Source organism: Dermacentor albipictus, chromosome 1 (genome assembly GCF_038994185.2).
Source record: "Dermacentor albipictus isolate Rhodes 1998 colony chromosome 1, USDA_Dalb.pri_finalv2, whole genome shotgun sequence".
Lineage (NCBI taxonomy): Eukaryota > Metazoa > Arthropoda > Arachnida > Ixodida > Ixodidae > Dermacentor > Dermacentor albipictus.
In genome coordinates this window covers 203,225,645-203,245,730 of record NC_091821.1, presented here as the reverse complement: position 1 = coordinate 203,245,730, position 20,086 = coordinate 203,225,645, and the positions used below count along the sequence as shown (strand labels likewise).

The 20,086-nt window shown below is 44.9% G+C and overlaps 1 protein-coding gene across 3 annotated transcripts in view; it reads left to right on the top strand.

Annotated features, from left to right (window-relative positions):
* Positions 1–20,086, top strand: part of LOC139054138 (transforming acidic coiled-coil-containing protein 3-like) — an 84,472-nt gene that overhangs the window by 47,054 nt on the left and 17,332 nt on the right. For all 3 annotated transcript variants that reach the window (XM_070530740.1, XM_070530741.1, XM_070530742.1), the window contains 5 exons: positions 998–1,058; positions 1,262–1,333; positions 3,123–3,325; positions 4,724–4,832; positions 15,579–15,671. In XM_070530740.1, the coding sequence (XP_070386841.1) occupies positions 998–1,058; positions 1,262–1,333; positions 3,123–3,325; positions 4,724–4,832; positions 15,579–15,671 (538 nt within the window). The remainder of the gene's footprint in view (positions 1–997; positions 1,059–1,261; positions 1,334–3,122; positions 3,326–4,723; positions 4,833–15,578; positions 15,672–20,086) is intronic.

The following is a 20,086-nucleotide window of genomic DNA, read 5'->3' as shown; positions in this document are numbered from 1 at the left end:
CCTGGGTCAGTTAATTGCAAGGAACCTTGATCATGAGCTGAGGTTTCATCTCTTAGTCAGTGTAGATTTTCGTTCAGCCTTTACTATAGGAAAAATCTTCTTTCAAAAGGAAGAAAGTATAATACCTTTCCTGTTACAAGATATCTTTAGTTTTATTCCTAAAAATGTGCAGGTTCATTGTATGGGAATATAAGTGATGTTTGGTGTTTCTGTAAGTGAGCTCAGCATGCCCCCCCCCCCCCCCCCTTTTTTTTGTGAATTAATCTGGAGCATTCCTGGCCTTGCTGGCATGTCGGTGGTTCATACTAGGAAATCGCACACTAGAATGTAGCTTGGCCACTCCACTTCCACACTGCACATCTTGCGCATTTATATTTAAAATGCTCGCGATGGCTAAAGCAGTGAATAAGGGTGCCATGGATAGCCAATAACTGAACTAAGCCAATGAGCTAATTCACAGCAAAAAAAGCAGCCTCTGGAATTGAACCACCAAACTCTCATTTGCCTTATTGGCAAGTTTTTTCTCAATATTGCTTTGTTGTAGCCTCAACGATTCTATAGACTCGCCAGCAGGCTTATACATATTTATAATCCTGTGTTTAAATGGGGAGCTAAAATACAGAACGCCAACCAAAATGGGGTTGTCAAAAAAATGCTTTAAGCAAACAAGGCTTCCATGTGGAAGCCGAAACGGTTAAAAAATGTGTTTGACAACACCGTTTTGGTCGGCATTCTGTATTTTATTCCTATTATGCCGTTACTTTGACCAGACGAGATTTTGTCAAACTCTTAATTTTAAGTGGGGAGCTACTTGCTGAATAAACATATTTTTCAGTACTCTTGAAATTGTACCTGAAACGGGCACATTTAAACATTTTACCCACTTGTCAATCTATTTTTAGTCTTCTAAACCAGTGCTGTACTTTTTTCCTGCACGACCAGTCTTTCTACATTTTGTTTGGTTTGTATGAACAATATAATTTGTCTTATGTTCCAGTTTGCCCTTGGCTGGTGACAACAGTGAACTGTTGATCAACCTGAGTCCTAACAACAGTAAGGTGAGGTGCCTTATAATATATATAGTAGATCAGGATTGTTTGGAGTTAAAGCAAATCTGTTTGAGCTACAAAGGTTTAATATATATAACTATGCCTCTGCACTATGTAGTATACTTTTTCTTTGCTATGAAAAAATGGGTGTGCATTTAATGTCGTAGGTACGAATTGCACACTTTTCTTACCTTGAGCTTCTGACCTCATAGGACCTGCTGAACTTTTCAACGCCTTCGAAAGGGTCAGTGTCTTCCCCAAAAATTCCAGCAGCTGTTCAAGAGGTGAGTCTCTCATGTCTTTGTTGCATAGTGAAAACCGGTGCTGCAGTCTCTTGTCTTTAATTTGTGACATGTAATAATCCTTTTTTGTTACTGTAGTCTTTCTTTGGGTGTTTACTACTTCCAATTCTATTACTCCTGCATAAACCAGACTGCATATACAAGATGCAAGGCTATTCAGAGACTTGTTGCCTCGTCACAGTGGGTCAATGGGTCTGTATGCTATATGCAGCAAAGGGTTGCAGGATTCACGTTTGGCCATGCTATCTAGGAGTCAGTTCTTCTATAATAAGAAAAGTGCTAACATGAATGTGCTGCAACTTCAGTGTGCATTGAAAGACTAAGCATGTTTAGTGCCCAACTAGCACCACAGTGTAACTTCACAGCCTAACGACATGTATGCACATTAGCTGCAGGAGTGCTTTATATTTATTCTGATCATGTTTCCATGTGAATAGCAATTGTGAATGGCACATCTTATTGTCAGTTGAAATCTGTTATAGCTACAGTTGAATCTCCATAATTCGAACAACTCGAAAAAGCCCGAAAATTTGATAGAAATAAAGGAAGCTAATTGAATGAAGGACTCATTGAATGAAGGTGTGCGGCTTATGGTATTCGCATATAACCCGCACTCCAACTTTACTGTGAAGTTTTTGAAATTTGTGGTGCATATTATACTTGCCAAAATAAGGTACTTGCAACAGGAGCAGCAGCTGGTATGTGGCCGCACTGCCGGGTTGAAAGCGCCGGCGTGCAAGTTAGCGCGCTGCTGAGAGCACGGTTGATGGTGCAATTTGTTCAAATTAATCGTCGTTAATGGTTATGAGTTCGTATTACTGTGCATTTTCGCACATTTAAATGAACATAACTTTTATGGGACCGCAACATCGGTTCGAATGAATAGAAAGTTCAAACTAAGCAGGTTTGAATAAACGCGATTTCATGTGGGGCCTCCAAGATTGTTGGCAAGGTGCTGGGCATGACGCTGCTGATAATTTGCGGTCATGCTCTGTTAACGTCAGTGAGCCAGCAGTTGGCACAGAAGGTGCCATGGTCATTCAAATAGTTCTGGATAAGTTGTGTATACTAGTAGCATCAGTGAGTTCTGTAGGAAAATTCAGGAAAAACTTAGTTCACATCAGGTACATTTTTCATATAGCTGGATATGTTTCTGAAGCATGCTAGACATACTTATTAGTTTAGGTTGTATGTGATGCTCCTGTAGAGGGTTCCCACATAGTGTGTATTCTGAAAACTTGGCAAAACTCACTGAAAGAAAGAATTAACATTTTAAATTAATTCAGCAACTGTAGTCTTTCCGTAATTGTGCAGATGCAAGAATTTTTGTGAAGCTGTTCATTGGACATAATTGGCGCCTTTCAGGCGCCAATTATGTTCTCACCACTGACCAATTATGACCTCACCACTGCCCTGCTGTAAACACTGTTTCTGAAAAATTGGCAGTACCACATGGGGTAGGGGAGCCTTATGGCATTTAGTGTCTCATAGTGCAAAATTCAGTGCGCCCCCTTTTCCCATTTTATTTGTTTTGACAATTTTTATGAGCAAACTTTGCAAGATACCATATCAACGGGAATATAGGTCGACCCCTGACCTTGGTGACATGTATGCAATGTGCTCTAAAGACTCCTATATAAAATGAGGGTAGAGTTTAGTTCCCCCCCTCTCTCTCTTTATTTTAGGGATAGATCTCAACATATATTCTGGTTTATACTTCCTGTTGAAGTTTGCTTCTTAAAAGTTGGTACGGTTTTGGCATTTGTTTCAGGAACAAATGTTTTCGGAGAAGGAAATGTCACAGGCGCTCAAGTACCAGGAGCTGATGTTTCAAGAGCGCCTGCTTAAAAAGGACCAAGATTGTGTTCGACAGCTGGATTCTGTTCGGCAAGAAATGGAGAGTTACCGTGGCAAGCTTGGCGAAAGCCAAAAGCTTTGCCAGATGCAAGAAAGAGCTCTGCAGTGCCTTCAAAAGTGAGGCTTTCCAATTTGTCTTTTGCTTTATCCCATGTGCACATTTGTGCATGCGACGCTAGTACATGAAAATGAAAAGCACTGATTAAAACTACCCCGTTTAGTTATAACGAGGTTTTACTGTATAGCTACTTTGTTTCCAGTGTATGCTACAGAAAAGCTGTTGTCACATCTTCCAGGAAAGCCTTGACCATAAAGTTCAGTGGCTAACTGCAGTGAGTTTTCTTGCGCAAGGGCTTAAGGTGGTTAGGAATCAGAGCTTTTCTTTAGTAGTGTTCCGGCATGGATACAGTTTTTATTCGAAAGGAAGCTATTTTGGGGCTTGCGTCATGGCCTGGATGTAAAAGGGCTGAAAACATAGACGAGAACATTGATATCCTGATTATGCCACCAGGCCCAACCGAAGATATGGATGAGGAGGAAGGTGACAATGACAGCACTGATGCTTTCACCGTGATTGATATCTGTGGCTGGTGTAGGTTAGCAAACCCTGTAATGTTCCGCTGAAATCGTTTTGTTGCAATAGTACTATTGAGGGCACATTAGCCGCACTTGCGATGCTCGCGTTGCTCTTGCCGTGCTCGATGGGTGTCACTACAAGTGTGTTTGGACGCTCGTGGTGGACGGTCAGTCAAGTTGGAAAGCAAGTGTGATGCCGATTTTGTCGCACCCGAGCATCATGGAAAGGTAAAAGTGCATGGCCACATTGTGCTTTGAAAAATGGGGCTTCAAAAAAGTTTCATACAAGGAGGTGGGAGTGCAATGTCAAGTTCCGTAGCCATTGAAATCTCATATGCCCAGTGTACTAGATTTAGTACACCATTGTAAAGAAGCAATAAATACCTCGATAATTTTTGAAGATGTGGTATTTGTGTTATTCTGTCACTATTTACAAAATTTGATGAAAATCATGCGGGAAGATTTATCCTGGGTCATAATGGTTAAACCTGACTACATAGTTGCTCCAAACAGAAATTGCTAAATATAGGGTAAAAAACTCATAAACATTTTTGTTGAATTCATCTCGTGATCATTTCAAAAATTGTGCACTTCAAGAATGATAGACAAGGCTAAGGACAGCACATTGTGGGAAGAACAAAGTGACAAGCACTCGTGTGATGTTGACGTGGATGACAGCGGTAAGTAAGGTCATTAGTATTTGATGTGCTATGCACAGCCATCAAAAACATTTGTATACTTTTGCTAGTGAAAATGTGATTCATCTTCCTACATGGTGTAGCATGTTTACTTGTGGAAGCAAGATTGTCAGCCCTACTGAATATTTGCCATTATTTTTCACACCTTATGATTATGAACTTAGCTGTACCTATGACTGTTATGGCTGTTAGGATGGGGTTTTGTGCAGAATGTACATGAGGCTTGTGTGTTACTTGGCAGGGATAACGAAAACATGCTGGCAACCCTGCAGTCCTTCACCAAGGATATTCAGAAAGAGCGTGCTGAGCAAGAAGACTTAATGCAGAAGGTTGTCAAGGATCGTGACCAGGTATGTTTCTATGTGCTCGTGGTGGGTAAAAAAAAAGGGGGGGGGGGGGACTTTGAACTACAAGCCGAAGCAAAACTGCAAAGGAAGGACCACAGCAACAGAGAGAGAGGCTAGTAACGTTAGCCACAAAAGACTAATTTTGATTGTTTTGAAACCACTTGCACTTACGCAATTTTAGGACACTTTTGTACCTATTCCTTAAACACATGGTGGGTGTATGTGAACTAAATTTTTTGAACATTTGAGTTGGTGGCCTCGTACAACATTGAAACTAGAATTATCCACATGTTAATGGGAGTTCAATGAACAAATAAAAAACGTCATAGTAGCACTTGCACTATGTAAGAAAAAACATTTTTGCTGACATTTTTTTTTCTTGACGTGTTCTAGTCCCATATTTGTAGCTTACCGTTATCCTTTTTACGAAATTTGAAAGCTTTGCAACTGAGTTTTCTGAAAAGTGAAACAAACTGAAATATGGTTTTCTGAAGATTTTGAGGTTATAAACAGAACTATTACCGTATATACTTGCATAATGATCACACTCACGTTATGATCGCACCCCTGAATTGTTGTCAAAACAAAATTTTTTTTTTCAATCTAATGATCGCAACCCGAACTTGCCGCAGCGATATGTCGTGTGCCAAGTCTAGCTAATGATAATTGCGCTTACCATCTGTCGGATGCTGTCGAATGCTATGCGAATGATTTTAAGACACACCAAGCAGTCTGCATGTACTAAACATTCTTAAGGGGGTATGGTAGGGTGCATGAACTATCTTGGTTTCAGCTTTATATCTCAACAACTGTTCTATATATTAGCGTGAAATTCTGCACGCTCAATAGCAATAGTGTTGGCCTAAATTGGTGTAATTTTTTACTGCAGGCCTTTTTTTATTTTTTGTGTATTTGAGAACCAAACTTTAAGCTATGATGTAAAATAAAATGTACCTTTCCTCAGAAACAAAAAACAGCATGACCGTGAAATTTCGCACAATAATTCTGTATAATAGTGGGTTTAACTGGAACCTTTAAAAAATGCTTTGCTACATTTACGTCACAAGAAAAAAAATATTGCCGTCACACGTCTCGTACCGTGGAGGGTCCTTCTAATAATCTTTTCTTTTTTTTTAGTGATACCTGAGTGATTTTTTCACACATTTAGGTTCAGATTACTTGCAAGGGATGCGAGTATATTCTGGGAAAATTTCAGCGTAATGGGCTGTATAGTTTTCCAGAAAAGGTACATCAAGTTCCGAAAATTTTGAAAAAAGTGGTTTTGAGAAAAACGCATTTTTATGTTTGCACCTTCACTACAACCGCTCAACATGCACCAGCAGAGTACAGAAACTTTCTGGCTTTTTTGGTGTCTTCCCCAAAGCCTTTCTTCATGTTTACGTTTACGTAAACATGAAGTAAACATAATTACGTAAACACTGAAAAAATGACGGAAAACAACATGTAAAGAAACCCTCGCGTCTGTCACGTTTAAATACCAGGCGGCGCGCTTTTGGCGCCATTTTTAAATGGCTTAGAGCGCCCCTACGCGCTCGCCGCTGCACTGTTTTGCTCCCCACAGTGTGTATTGTTTTTTATTGATGAAATCAAAAAATCAGTTTTTTGGTCGATTTGCCCTACTATACCCCCTTAAGCAGACGCCCATTTCATTCCTTTCGTCACTTTCTGCATTTCCATGAAAAAAAAAAAAGCTACAACCAAACTTGCACTCGTGGGCATGCAACAAATTGCGAGCGGAAACAATAGTAGCCACGTTTACACTGATACATCAGAAGTGTGCCCTATTCATATGCCGACGCTTGTAACACAGCTATTCGTCCACCCTTAGTGGAAAGGTGCCGTATTAGGATAGTAGTGAAGACAAATGCCAAAGTTTTCGCATCATGCTCGCCAGGTATTTTTGTGTCACTGGCAGCTAAACAGGCCCATCTCTGTTTTTGTCCCCTCAAAGTGGACATGGCTACATTATTGCCACAGAATTGTCGATGTTAACGGTATTATTCTTTACTGATACGGAAGAAACTGTTTCAAGGCACGTAATGTACTCACAAGAAGGAAAAGCATTGCGTTCGGTGCATTCAGCTTGCCCCGCCGGCCGCCATTTTTCTTTTGGTGTCCTGCATACAGCGGCAGGCACCTGTTCGTTGACCTGTTGTCATCCTGCTCGAAATGCCGGATGAAAATAAAAAGTTTTTTTTCTTTTCGCGGAAAATTTGACTCGCCTAATACAGTGAAACCTCGATATATCGAACACGGATATATCGAATTATTGCGTATATCGAACACTTTCTATATCACGTGGAAAATCGCATGCATATTTAATTTTTTATTTCGAACGGGGCCGGATGTAAAATGGATATATCGAACTCCGCCGCCCCGGACCAAGTGCGCTCTGTTGACAGGAGGCGAGCTTTCCCGCAACACTCTCGAAGATAGCGACGGCGCGATGGGCGTTCCGGACTGCTGCGTACGACAGCTGCCCACATCGGTTGCGCCGAGGGCGCCATTTGAACGTAGCGGCGTACACACACGGCGGCTTGGAGCCAGCACGGCCGCCTCGATCACACGCGCACGGTGGGGGCAAGCCTTGCCGTACGCGCGTGATCGAGGCAGCCGTGGAGCTAGTTGGAGCGCTTTGTCGGTGCTGAGCCACACAGCATGTGCATTGAGGACTTCGTTGGCGGTGATGACAGCACCAGAACAGTGGCGGAGTTTGCTCAAGCCGCCCATCGCCGCGAGCCGCACCGCACGCGTGCGGTCGCGCGAAATATTGCACGTATCAAACACTTGTGCACAAATTTCGGTTTACAATGTGCAAGGTATACACTGTGCACACAGTGTAAATCGTAATTTGTGCACAAGTGCTGGATACGTGCAATTTTTCGCGCGACCGCAAGTGTGCGGTGCGGCTTGCGGCGATGGGCGGCTCGAGCGTAAATCGGCCCTAACAGACGTGAGATCGCGGCAGAAGTGACTGCTGAGCGGCCGAACGAAGACGCTGCCGAGGTTGATCCAGCAAGCACTGATGTTGCCCCGCTCGCGACTGCAACTGAGGCTGTAGCTGCTTTGGCCATTGTACGCCGCGCCGCTACTGCGGCGCAATAGAAGGCACTGGACCGTCTCTTCTGGACCGTTTGGACTATGTTGAGCACGCCGTGGTCAAGCACGCGGTTGCCAATATGAAGCAGGCTACGCTGCTTCAGTACTTTCAGCGAACGAAATAAATACTTTGTTTGAAGCTTCATGTGAGTATCTATTGCGCCACGATTGGTTCACTGATTGATTTGTGCTAGTTTTTGGCGCGTTTTCTACGTGATTTTATATATCGAATTCTGGCTATATCGAACTATTTTGCGATCACCGCGCTGTTCGATATATCGAGGTTCGACTGTAATCGCACCCCACATTTGAGTCAATTTCTTTTACAAAAAAAAGTACGATTATGCGAGTAAATACGGTATACCATATGATAATTTTAAAAAGCACAACCATGTTCATGGCTCTTCTGATTGCAATTGTTCCATGCCACCTTTCAATGTCTGGTGCCACATTAATGCATCAAATACAATAGTGTTTAAATTCATTTTGCTATTGGCGATGACAGTGGCGGCTTAGTGTGGCGCGGTGGAACATGGCCTCAGAGATGTTATCTTGACAGCGATCTGTGGTGGGTACAGAGTCTAGGTGCACTCAGGACTGATGGCTTCGTGTGCGCTGTGTTCTTGCCGCTTAGTTTTTGTTGAAGCGAGAGACAGCACAAAAGGCAGTTTGCTTGCTGCTGCTGCTGCCACTCTTCCTCATGCCAGCGTTTTGATCGCACCTGTCTGTGGTCATTGAACAAGATGATTTCATGCTAGCCTGTGTACACGTGACAGCATTCTTGTTAATAGTTAAGTGAATGTTTACAAATTTATATGGCTGATAAAACTACTATCCTTACTTCTTATAGCTGTCTAATAATTTGCTATCACAATTAATGCTGCAACTTCTTGGTCTCTCCAAACACATGATACAAGTAAAATAAATTATTGCTCCTCACTTACGAAAATGTACATGAGCAAATAATTATGAATTGTTTCTGTTGACTATTCTTGAAGCCTTTCCCTACCATGAAAAAAGATTATACCAAACTTACTGCAAATTTTTTTTTGTGCTCAGTTCGTAGAGCTTAATAATAAAATGGCACCATTACTTCAATTCAATGGGGTTCCTTTATTTCACAAATCGTGTAAAAAGATATGTTGAAGGCTTCGCTGCATGGCCCTGGTGTCTTGCAAAAAGTGTGTTGCAGCGCTCGATACACAATGAAAAAAGAGAATATGAAGAAAAAAACGCTGCTGAAACATGCACATGAATAGTGACTTCTTTTATGCAACTCGTCAGCCAGTTAGTAGGCAGTCTTCATATGGTAGACTTACAGGCAGCCGCAAGATCCTCTGGGCCATCCATAGAATAGTCATCAGACTCCTCAGATGAGAACACATCACTTTTCATTTTGGAGCAAAACTCTACAGTGCTGTGGTCTAATGAGGAGTTGTCAAAATACTTTCTTTTACGTGCGCTTTCATTGCCTCGCTTCAAGGAGGCAACCATGCTTTATGCGAGGATGTCAGAGGCTGCAATACAGTCACCGACCATTGATTCGGACCTCACAGGGAGTGCGGAAATGCCCAAATAAACAGGTCCCAGGTGTCCAAAAAAGCAGATTAAGAAAAAAAGATCTTTTATTTCCACGCACTTATTCAGTCTCGGTGTAGGCTTGCAGAAATTGTGAATGCGCCGTTGCACGCTGTTCCGTTTACATGCAATCAGATAAGCCTGAATCTTGGAGAGGGTCATACGGTCACTATAGGTGGCTGAAAGCAGTCACTGCTTGTACACGCTCCACATATGACGGCAGCATAGCACATGGTGCGTCATCTTTCAACTCGGAGTCATCGTCCGGCGGTGCAGCAGAAACCTGACGAATCTTGCCATCGTCGAGTTCTGCACATGTCTGTACAGCAGTGTCAGCACCTGTGAAACTGTCAAACGAGACGATGTCCAGAATCACAATGCAGCCACTGTGCAGGTCTCGGCAAAACATTTTCGGCGTCAGTAGGTAGCACATCGGAAGGTGACCAATCCTATGTCTCCCGGCTCCCACTTGCCGGCATTTCCCAGCGCAGTCTGCGCGGGCACTGTCGGCGCCATTAGACACTTGACGCGATCTTTCCGTATGCCGCGTTGGATCACCGCAACCTCGACACAGCACACAAAGCAAACATCGCCACGCTGTCACGCCGGCACCAGTCGCACAAACGAAAAACGTGGCCTACTCACAGCGTCGTGCACGAAGAAAGAAACAAACAGGCTGCTGGATTGTCTTGGCATGGCTTACTAAGCTGAGACCGGAACTGCTGTAGCCACGAACCAGGCAGAAATGCTGATGATGAGCAGGGATTTGCAGTAGCGCCACTTCGTGGGACAACAAGGAGGCTCCGTTCAAAACAAAAATGGTGTTCAGCAAGTCGAACCATACACCGGTCAGTCGGTGCATGGTGCTCTCGATCGAGTTGGCTCAAGGAGTGTCCGAAAAATCAGACGAGAGGTTGCAAGGTGTCCGAACTTTAGGCAGTTGTTATACATAGTGGTCTAAGGCGAGAATCGGTGCCGTGAAGCAGACTGAATAATCGAGCATGTCCAAATTTTTGGAGTCCGAAAAATCAGTCCGTGACTGTATAATGAAAGGCGAGACACAAATGCCCCAACATTGACAACTGGGGCCATCTAGTGTCGGGAATCGCAACTAGATGCAATAGGACTGTAGTCATAGGTTCACTGTGTGACAAATTGTTTATGGCGACTATAGTCATTGGTTATATTGGTACAAAATTTCATGACTACAGTCGCCGCCCGTTTATTCGGACCTCACGGGGACTGCGGAAACGTCCGAATAAACAGGTGTTGAAAAAGCAGATTAAGAAAAAAAAAATGAAATCCTTTATTTCCACGCGCTTATTCAGGCTCGGCAGTAGGCTTGAAGAAATCGCGAATGTGCCGTTGCACGCTGTTCCGGTTACGTGCAATCGGATAAGCCTGAATCTTGGAGAGGGTCGTATGGCGGCTGAAAGCACAGTCACTGCTTGTGCACGGCTGTGGTCATACCGCATGCGACGGCAGCGTAGCACATGGTGCGTCATCTTCCCACTCAGAGTCGTCGTCCGGCAGTGCAGCAGAACCCTGACGAATGATCTTGCCGTCGTCAGGTTCTGCGCATGTCAGTACAGCACTGTCAGCACCTGTGAAACTGTCAAATGAGGCGGTGTCGGGAATTGCAATGCAACCACTGCGCAGGTCTCGGCAGAACATTTTCCGCATCAATAGGGAGCACATCGAAAGGCGACAAATCTTAGGCCTCCCGGCACCCGCATGCCGGCATTCCGCAGCGCAGTCTGCGCGTGCACTGTTGGCGCCATTAGACACTTGACGCGATGTTTCCGTTGCTGCATTGGATCACCGGAACCTCGACATAGCACACAAAGCAAACACCACCATGCCGACACCTGTCGCACAAACGAAAAACGTGGCCTACTCGCAGCGTCGTGCGCAAAGAAACAAATCAGCTGCTGCATTGTCTTGACATGGCTTACTAAGCTGAAACTGGAACTGCTGTAGAGCCACTCTATCGAACCAGGCAGAAACCGCGACCTACTGGAACTCTAGACCTGCACAGATGTCCGGCTTCTATGGGAGCAGCTTGCACCCACTTTCGTTCAACCGACGGCCGTAGGTGGCGCTTTTATAACCTGTTCGTCTGCTACGCGGTAGGCGGCTGTGCTGCATTGTCATTAGTACGGCAGCTGTTGCGTTGTGACCACGACCGGCTTTATTACTTCGCGACCTGTTCACCGGCGCCGCCTTCGTAGCCACCGATTTTTTACTGCTTGTTTAGTTCATTCTTAGTTCGCCCGACCGCCGCTGCTCTTCGTGGCGCCAGAACTTACCCCCACGCCGAGTGCGGGCTGGCGTAGCGGTAGCAGTGGCGGCTTCTTCGTTGTTTTTGTGCTTGTCTGAACACCGTGTTTCCGGCTGTTCTGATTGCTGCCCGCATACGTGCCAAGAACGCAATTACTGCTGAGAGCCTTTACATTTCGTAGGCCGTAAAAATCATCGCCCGCGATGGTGTATTGCTGCGTTCCGCTCTGCAAATCGAGCGGGCGCACAGCGAAGGGTATCACATGTGAGGGCTGTCTCATTAATTTGAGGGCACCAGCCTCTCAGTCTACTACTACTGCCAGTTTGCAGACCTAGTGCTGCCGTCACTTATAAAGAATCCGTTGTTTGTTTGCTTGAAGGACACCACAGAGCCTCACAGAAGGGCCCAGCTCAGTGGCGTAGCAACAAGGGGGGCCGGGGGGCCGTGGGGCCGTGGGCCCCGGGTGCAAGGTGCCAGAGGGGGGGGGGGTCATATACGACTGAAGACACCCGGAACTTGATATCCTCGCCTTCCCCGACTATAGCCGGGGGGGAGTGACAGAAGACTTATGGGCCCCGGGTGCCAGACGACCTAGCTACGCCACTGGCCCAGCTAAAGCTGATTGTCCACAAGTTTATGAGGCCATTTTTGTCCAATTTTTCCTCTGATCTCACAGAAGAGCACGCCAAATGAAAATTAATTAATGCCAAACCGAAATCACGAACGCTCCTAAAAGTGTAAGAATCTGGCTGACCTGAAATAAATCTGGCCACGACCGGCTATTGTGTCTGGCAAACAAGCTTTTCTAGTCTGGTTTTATTCATTTTTCATCTAGAGTGCGTCTTGAAATGATTAACAATCGGGTGAATGCTCCTGAAAACGAGTAAGTGTGCATAGCGCGCTTTTTGTCGTAAATTGGTGGAAAGTAGCACGGCTTCGCCCTGGGATGCTGCTAGCTACAGAGCAGAAGCAATCGTGTTCAGGTTGTGCAGCTCTGCGCGCAAATAAAAAAAAAAAAGCGCCGCTTGAGTAGCACCATGCAGAGCCGCGCCCACCACTACAACCGCTCTTTGAGCTTGTTTTAGCTGCAAAACTGCTGCGCTGAGAAAGAAAAATATTAGCGCTATCAGCCTTTAGTCGGGTACAGCTTTTTGTGGCTATGCAGGGGAATTGCTACGAGCGCGATCGAGACGCTTGCTTCTGCGCTGTTCTCGCGTGCTCATGAGCCAGATTAGGCGCGTTAGCTGACAGCTCGCGCTCTTAACTACCGCTGTATACAGAAAGCTGTCCGCGATTATTGCATCTGATGAATATTAACACATCTCTGCGGTGCGTGCTTAAACGATGCGGTTTAACTCGGCCTACCGGCTACATGGTAACGCAAGCGTACTGAAGCTAACAGAAGCGTACGGCGGGCATTGCTGAAATGAGGGTAGCTTGTGGCGCCCCCTGCTGCGGCGCGCCGTCCCTCCTGAACAGTCACGTGATATTTACGCGGACAGGCGCCGCCATAGGAGCCGGCGTAGTGAGCAGGTCGCGAGTAATAAAGCCGGTCGTGGTTGTGACGAACTGGCTTGTCTAGTTAATTTTTGCTAACACAGTGACAGTGATGTCGCAAGGCTTTGATCGGTCATTTGGCTCCAAAAGTTGACTGCCCGACCCTAAAAAATGTTGTTGCGTGTAGTCCGCTGCTCTCTAAAATAGCATTAAATAGCCGTTCCTATTGCCTTTTTCAAGCAGATTATTATAAATTACATTGTGCATAGAGTTCGCAACGTACACAACAGTTTCATTGTACATGTAAATTTCGCTTCTGCGCTCTTTAGAAACTTAAAACCACCGTAACGTTCGACGAGAGAACGATTAGCACTAATTTTAACTCTTAAAAGTTGTCCGTGAATGCGTCGTGCGTTCAAAAAGTGAATTACACACACAGCTTCACTGCGTACGTATCTTAAGTACCACCGTTATGCAGCCGCCGTACCACGCAGAAAAGCTAGCTTTGCAGTTTGAAAAGAGTTCCGTGACACGATATAAGGCCTGCAGAGCAGCGCGTATTAAAGCTCTTGCAATAGCTTTTGCCAAGCTTTCTACTGAGCTAGACATCCAATGACAATAAAAACAAGATATGCTCACCTTTCCTTGAAACAGAATCGATCAACCTATTGCACATGTGCGGCGGAGGACTTCCTCGTGAATACTTTTACTCTACTTTTACTGGATCATCTGCCTTTCACTACGTACGGCACACAGCAGTAAATCCTAATGTCATCTACGACATTAGGCTATCTGTAACCAATTAAAGAAAGCTGAACAGATCGCTGAACAAGCGCTGAACAGATCGCTGAACAAGCGCTGAACAGATTTCAGAAGCAGACGACAGCGAACAGGTTATAACTAGCGCCACTCTGCTAGTACGTTCTTTCCCTAGCGGCAAAAGGGGTGAACTAGACCAGGCGTGCTGAAGGAGGGAGATCTGTGCAGGTCAGGAGTTCAGTAGGTCGTGGCAGAAATGATGATGATGATGAGCGGGAATTTGCAGTAGCACCACTTCGGGCTACTGCAAGGCTCCGTTAAAACAAAAATGGCGTTCAACAAATTGAACCATGCACCGGGCAGAGTCGGTGCATGGTGCTCTCGATCGAGTTGGCTCAAGGAGTGTCCGAAAAATTCTTTCTGTTCGTTGAGTCGGCAGCAGAGCTGGTGATCTTTTCCTTGTTCTTTAGAATCTTCGAGATGGTTGATTTAGACACATTGTTCTCTTCACCAACACACTGTTTTCAGCACCTCGAGACACTTCCTTCAAAATTGCTTGCTTTGTTAAATGTTCAGCGCTTTTCGTTTCGTGACTGTTGCAGGCACGGCATTCCCGTCCGCTATCCTGAATTAAACTTGGGCCTGACTAAAACAAAGCGAGGGAGCATGGAGATGAGTGTGGAGAGGCCTGCCTCGCGGTAACGGCCAGAAACAAAACTTCAGAACTTTAGCCGGCGCCGTAGCACACTCATCAAGACAGCGAGGGAGTTGCAAGAAAGAGTGAGGAGAGGGGAGCGGAGTTGCGAGGACAGGCGGGTGGGTGATCTTGAAAGCCACTCACCCACACTCGTGGGCAGTGCGTGATGGCGGGGAGAGGGTAGAGGGGCACGAAGTGGATAGTTAGCCTCTGAGGAGGCTTGGGAAAATAGACCGCTTGCGCAAAGGGGTTGGAGGTCATCGTTATTTCGCATTGCGGCGGCGGGTTAACGCCGTCCATTTGTTGTAACCGATCGGCAGGGCTCAAAGACGTTCGTTATACATGCAATATTATGCCATTGAAATAATGTATTTTTTGATGGTCACACGGCTCTCATTCATTTTAAGCGAAAGTTCATCTTAAGCGGGGTCGTTATATGTAGGCTGCTGGCATGAAATAAAGGTTGTTGTTGTCAAGCCCACCATCGGAGTCACTGCTCAGTTCTTTCCTGCGCCTAGTCCGGCTGTGCTCGGCATATGGCCACAGTCGTCAGCTCACCCTCGCACGCTTTTATTTGCACATATGGTGCTTGGTGACAGTGTTATCACCCTTGGACTTCATGCGGAACATCACGACGGTGGCAAAAATGCGCCTGGAGAGTCCATATAGTTGCTAACGCTATGAAAGTTGCAACTTTCTACTAGGATTGTTGCTTGTGAAATGGCGATATAGCAATTGAAATTTTGTGAACTTTCACGTGCCTTATGTTCGCATAAAATTATGGAGGAGCTCTAAAGACTTGACCATTGCTTTGCAGCTTGCAGAAGATCTGCAAAATATGGAAATGACTTTTGCCGACTTCCATCGTCGTTATGAGAAAGCCAAGCAAGTCATCTCTGTTATGAAGGAGGTACTGTTTCTTCGCCTTCTTTGTAATCTGATTTGTTCAAAGCAGTGTTTTCTTTTATGTTACTATTTTGTTAATTAGCAACATGCCATTTATTTTACCTTTTTCTTTTCTTCTATTGTAGAACATTTAATGGTTACCTTAACAGAATGCTCAGACAGATTACCGAAGTGATGAAAAATATACAGCTATGGAAATGCTGTACCTATTGAACTATCGTATGCCAAATGATCGAGGTGTGCCAACCTGCGCCAAAACACTAATTTTGAATGAAGTTAACAAATTATTCAGGATGTACATGTTCAGTGAAAACCCCACAGCCGTAGCCATGCTTTGGTTACCGTTTAGCCCTGGAAACCAAGCCTAAGCAATCCATTTCAACGTCAGTGTCTTAGTAGTGTGTTTGGTGGCGCATTGTAAGCTAGCTGTGTGGAAATCAAATTCATAATGCACTGTATTGCATAAAATGATTTTTATATTTTGTGTTCGTGTACGATGCGAGCTAGCTGATTTCAACTGGTGCTCCTTTATATGTGGCAGTCGGGAAGGAAAGCCACGCTCTCAGCTGAATGAATGTAGCTCAACAGTTTCGTTATGCAATTTAGCACTCGCTTGTACTGGTAAATCTGGTAAATCAGAGTTGATTAATGGCCAGTGTTCCAAAATACGTGTGCACCATATCTGGCTGCCGGGACGCGGCGTGCTGACAAATGACCCGCTTGCTCACTTCGTGAAACTGCTAGGCTCCAAATATCCTATAGCAGCCTCAATCAGATTTCGACTCCAGTTACACTACTTTCCACATGACTACACCCACCAAAATATCTGACTTTTGCCACTGCAAAATGCAAGCTAAGGGTGCAAAATTTCGGTTTTAAGCTGGTTTCACATGATGCGATTTTTATAACACCGGAAGTATGTTTTTGGTCGCATGCGACGGAAATCAGTTGTCCCCCCCCCCTCCTTGTGGCTGCAACCAACCAGTTGGTCGGAGCAATCGTTGCGATTTTTTATCGAAATTGTGCCAAGATTCGCGAGAGCTATATTGCAGTTCGTTTTGGGAATTGGCATTCGTCACCCAACACAACGTTTATAGGCTTTTTTGTCTATAAAAGTGGTGTCAAGTGGCCTTGAACAGTGAAACTAATTATTGTGCAAGCTTGCTCCGACTTGTGTCCAAAATTCTACTCAGCTGAGCTTGCTCCCACTCATGTCCACCAAAATTCTACTCAGCCAGGCTTGCACTAACTTGGCTTCACGGGTTGGTCCAAGTCTGAGCGAGTTCACTGAGCTGTGTACATTACATGACATTAATGTTGTGACCTATGTGGTCCATAAACAAACGTTGCATAGGAGTCCATGTTACATCGGCTGAAAATAAAGGCAATTGTACACATTGCAGTTTTACGGAATTTAATTGATTGTTGCATAAAACCTTCATTTATGTTGATTCCGACCAGTGCATTGGATCTGCACCATATTTTTTGCCTATGCTGCTGGCTATCTTCACCATTACTGGGTGGCCACATTTTGTGCATTTCAACATAAAGTTGAATAAGTGACTGTGGTGCAATGTATTTAAAAAAAATGCTTACATCACTGCAAGTACAACACTCGCAACATGATACAACACATGCACATAAGATGCACAAAAATGTTATATACATGTACAGACAGAATTGCAATCCGGCCGTATTGACCACCATCTATTGCAAAAAAAGCACAGGCCAACACTGCAATGAGACCACGCATGATCATGCCACTTGCCATGTCCATGGGCTATAGGAGAAACATACGTGAAACCTAGCAGTTAACTCTAGGTGGCAGCTACAGATGCCGTTGCATTCCACAGCCGGCCACTCAACCACTCAAGTGTGTTTAGTCTACGCTATAGCATACTTGTCTATATCTTAAAAAGCCCCTCACCAGGTTTGGCCATTTTGAGCTGACAAGTGCTGAGCATACAATCAGGGTGTCTACCAACCGGGAAAACTGGGAATTTTCAGGAATTTTGACTAGTCTGGAAATACTCAGGGAAAACTCGGGCAATGTGTGCTTCTATCAGGAAAAATTAGTCATCGGCTGGAGGAGTTGCCAGTCAACGGCCGACTTTCCGGATGCCCGATAATTTGGACGGCTTTGCGGCACCACCACGTACCCCGTAGAACGTCTCTGAAAATGTATCTGAAATTTTGGACGCAAGAACCCTTAGCCGTGTGATTATCTGGACTTTTCGCCATCACCAAAGGTCCGAAACGGCATTAATCAAAGCCACCACCGCTGCCGTTTTGATTGCCTTGCTGCCTCGAACCGGCGCTCTTGCACGCAGATCCGATAGCAACCGTAGCCACCACCGCCACAACGCTAGGCCTAGCTACTTCGACGTTCGCTATTAAGCTTCTTGCCGTTCGGTGCCGTGTTTTTCGTTGAAAGAATTGCCGCTGTCAGCAATGGCACCGACCTCGCCTTTATGGTCATCGTGATTCCATGGCTTCGTCGCTCGGAAAGCACAATGCGTGTCTGAAGCCGGTTTCCTAAAGTTAGTTTTGCTAGTACAATTCTGTGATGAGGTGAAGCATACTAAATGTATTGCGGTGAAGCATACCAAGTGGGGTAAGAGGCCATTCTTACGGGACACATTATGTTGAGACATAGCGCAAAAAAAAAACACGAGAACAAGAGAAGGAAACGAAGACGCAGCGCTAGTTACGTAGTACCAACTAGCCTACCAATCTGTTCTCTTGAACACATTATGTATTCCCTAATTATACACGCATGCACCCGTCATCTCCTGTCAAAGTAATAGCACCGATATGCCTAATAAGTGTACTGGCAGGCCTTCAGAACTTTTTCGGATGTGCTTTTGGCGATTTAAACCCATAAGGGCAATAAAAGACGTGCGCACGTTTTTTCAAACTACCCGATTTTTCAGATGTTTTCGCGGCCCCTAGGGCGTTCGATAAATCGGACGTTGTCTGTACAACTGACCAAGAGGATGCTTCAAATGGTCCATGGGGCAAACGCGTGGTGGAAGGAGGATGGGAACACAAAGGACCATCGCATTGAGGAATGAACGGGAAAGGAAGCGTGCCATCGCTTCTTCCAAGGAGCTTGCGCACAAAAAACAGTGGTGGCTGACGCCAAGATGCAGGTGACCATCATCCAAACCAAATAAACACTTAAAAGCAGTGAATCGCAGCAATGAGGCGATGTACGCGAGCTGACAGTATGTCAGGACGGTTGAGGTTGTCTTTCAAGCTGCTGAGAGATAATCTCACTTGTTGCAAAGTTCAGGCCTCATATCAATGAGCTTGTGATAGGTTGATAGAAACAGCTCCTATTTAAAAGTAGTTGCTTCTGTATGCATTTCCTTTTTATTCTTATTTGAGAATGCGCGACTCAATTTGCAATTGGTTTTACCATATTTTTTAAAAATATTTTATTCGCTGTGCGTTCTACTAACACCTGCCTTCTGTTTTCTTTTGGAGCAAAATAAATGCTGCTCCTTACTATTAAAACTAGATTGTCTTTTTTTTTTTTAATATGCTTGCTAGAGCGTGACAGCATTGGGCAACATGGTGTCAGCCCATTTTTACATAAAACAAATTTCTGGGTCACGCAGGGAATTTTGCAGTGGCACTCGGGGAAAACCTGGAAAACTCGGGGAATTTGGAAATGTCAACGTAGTAGACACCCTGACAATGCACGCTAATGATCGTGTTTGCAAAGAATTGCATCACTGCACGCCACTGAAAGGTCTAAAATTTCAATCTGAATGCCGTTTTCCCTTTCCCTCGCGGCGACCGCGCTCCAAGTCTGATGGTGACGTACTCGTGTCCCTTCACCCATGTACCTGTGTCCTCAGTGTGACGTCGCAAGTGGCGACTTGTGACTTCAAGAATTATTGAAAGCAACATCTGTTATTTGTGTAATCTGTTGCTTGAATTGACAAATTGAAGTTTAGAGAAATAGTAAAACACACAAACGGAATGTCTGCATGTTTTTTCTTTTACTTCGCAGCGAAGCAAGAGAGATGTACTTACGCTTCGTCTTCTTGTTCTCGCAGTCATGCAGTCATGTGCGAAAGGACCGAAACTATGCCATTATCTACTGTGTTCCAGCGCGTGATCATGTTTTGCGATCCACTTGCTCTGCCTCAGTATTTGTGTAGCACTGAATTATTCCGCTAGTCATGCGTCCTTGCGTACAGCGAACAAAATCGTGCACTGTGCAAAAAGGAGACAAAAATCGGAACAGCTTGCACACAACGCCATCAACGAAAGTGCACAGCGCCTCAAGAAAAAAAAGAAAAAAGTAAGGCGGGGCCCATGACGTATGCATCACACAATCCTCAAGGTCTAGTATGGGAGAATGCAGGGAAGGAATTTTGTTTGCGGAGGTTAGATGGGGCGAGTGAG